Raw genomic sequence first — 2,440 nt, 5'->3', positions numbered from 1 at the left:
ACAAATTAAATTCGTCCTTCAATATATGAATGAATGATGGAGGAATTTCATTGTTAGTTAGATCATTCCAAATAAAATTTTTTCTTAAAGCTAAATTAGCACAATAATCCGCTAATTTATTACAATTTCTAGTAGTAAAACTAAAAGAAACTTGAATTAAATCTAAAATGAAGGATAACTTATCTTCAATTATTCTTTTTGATTTGAAGTTCTTCAAATCTTGTTGAAGAATCTTGATGATGTTGAAGTTATCTCCTTCAAGAATCATTCCTTGAGCTTCCAACATCCAATCTTGTATTACATCTTTAATCATGAGTATCACTTGTAGTTCCAATTCTCCTATAACCCAATGCATTAGTTGATTCCCAAAAGCAAGTAATAGCCTTCCTTTTTCATCTCTACAAACTCCAGCAATTACAGCTGAATAATTGATGTTTAATGATGCATCCACATTGATTTTTATCCATCCAGGTGGAGGAGGAAGCCAAGAAGAAAACAGCATATGCTGATTAACATCCCAGTTTTCCATTTGGACATTAATCACCGGTGTTATAGCAGCCATGGATATAGTATTGACTGCAATATAACGATCATTTTCTACCCTTCCTTCATGAATTAACTGATTCCTGCTTTTTCATACAAGAAAGACTTCATTACAATAGATGTTAACCACCAATGGATTCTTATAAGACATTCTCTCCAATTCTTTTAAACAATCATGAAAGCAAACAAATTGTGGAACTTTAATTCCCCATTTGTTGAGCCAAAAGATAACCTTCTTCAGTTTATCACATTCTCCAGCAATGTGATTATTATCTTCATCTTTTTTACATCCTCTTGGACAACCCGTGAAGGAAGTAATCTTTCTGTAAAATAAGAAAGTGAAGCTTGGGATGGCATTCTTGTACATTCTCCACCAAAACAACACAACATTTGGTCTAAGCTTAACATTCTTTAACCTCTTCCACAATTCACAGTTTGCATCTTCTTTATAAAAATAAGCCTGAGAGATAGCTGCTACTGAACAACCAGAAGCTTTCTTCTTCAAGTCAATTTGATCCGCTCCTTGATTTATAAAGATTGGAATTTTTAATATGAGATCAATTAATTCTTTTCCAAAGAACATTTGAAGGTGTTCCAGGTTCCATTCTCCATCCTTCAAAAAGAATTCCAGTTTGTAGTTGTTAATCTCCATGTTACTAACAAAAGTAGGACATTTGGATATATTCCTATCCAATATCCAAGCATCCTTCAACCAGTTAATAGAAATCCCATTGCAGATTTTCCATCTTACAATGTTAATAAAAAATTTAGCTCCATTACAAATTATTCTCCAAGTAGAAGAACTTCCTTTTGTTTCCATATTCTTCCATAAATCATCTCCATATTTTGCTTTAAGGATGCAAATGAGTAATGATTCCGGTTTCATATAGAATTTCCAAGCAAACTTGGCTCTAAGATGACCCACTTTTTCAACCGCTGAAAAGAGACCTCTTCCTCCTTTTTGTTTTGGTTTACAAAGCTCCTTCCAAGAGGCAGAATGCAAACCCAAATTCCCATTCTTCTTATTCCATAAGAAATCTCTACACATCTTGTCAAACTCCTTTAAGATCCCCAAAGGCACCAAGGAAAGAGTTGATAGGAAAATTGGAAGAGATAAGAAAGCTGATTTCAATAAGACCATTTTACCTTCCAATGAGATAAAATTCTTTCCCCTTATATTCAGCTTATTTAAAGCAACTTCCATCAGTTTATTATAATCAGAGCTTACCATCCTCCTTAACGTAAGCTTAATAGCAAGATAATTCATTTCTATAGCAGAACTGAATTTTAAGGCATTTTCAATTTCTTTCTTTCTCCTTTGATTCACTGTTTTGCCAAACACCATCATAGATTTCTTGAAATTAACCCTTTGTCCGGTCCATTTGCAATAGTTGTTCAAAGTCTTTTTGATTTTCTTGATCTTCTTCAAGTTGGCTTCAGAAAAAATTAGTATATCATCCGCATAGAGCAAATGTGACACTCTTGGTGCTTTAGAAGCAATTTGAATACCCATCTTCTTTCCACTTTGATAGATAACATCTGATAACACTTATGAACACAAAATAAAAATAAATGGGGATAGAGGACATCCTTGTTTAAACCCACTTTTAGCTTCAATCCAATTTGATTTATTCCCATTAATCAATAAACAAAATTTTGGATCTAAAATACAATTCACAATTAAATCCAAAAATTTGGTAGGGAATTTAAAATGATGGACTTGCCTCAAATCTTGCCATCCCATGCTATTATAAGCTTGTTCCATATCAACTTTGATTGCCAAAAATCCTTTCTTAGCTTTTGAATGTCAAATTTTGTTGAATACCTCTTGAGCCAAAAGAACATGGTCGTTCAATGATCTCCCTTTTAAGAAAGCTGCTTGGTCATTTGAAATAAC

At 33.0% G+C, this 2,440-nt stretch overlaps 1 protein-coding gene across 1 annotated transcript; it reads right to left on the bottom strand.

Moving 5' to 3' along the window:
• Positions 1-634: 634 nt before the first annotated feature.
• On the bottom strand, positions 635-2,056 carry LOC114580531. Its single transcript, XM_028698393.1, has one exon. It carries the CDS (start codon positions 2,054-2,056, stop codon positions 635-637), a length of 1,422 nt encoding a protein of 473 aa, XP_028554226.1.
• Between the last annotated feature and the right edge of the window lie 384 nt (positions 2,057-2,440).

This window comes from Dendrobium catenatum, unplaced genomic scaffold (assembly GCF_001605985.2).
Source record: "Dendrobium catenatum unplaced genomic scaffold, ASM160598v2 fragScaff_scaffold_1077, whole genome shotgun sequence".
NCBI lineage: Eukaryota > Viridiplantae > Streptophyta > Magnoliopsida > Asparagales > Orchidaceae > Dendrobium > Dendrobium catenatum.
The sequence above is the reverse complement of the archived record's forward strand: the minus strand, read 5'-3'. Positions and strand labels throughout refer to the sequence as shown.

Excerpts from the sequence above, each read along its gene's own strand:
- LOC114580531 (XM_028698393.1), bottom strand. The coding sequence starts at position 2,056 with ATGGGTATTCAAATTGCTTCTAAAGCACCAAGAGTGTCACATTTGCTC.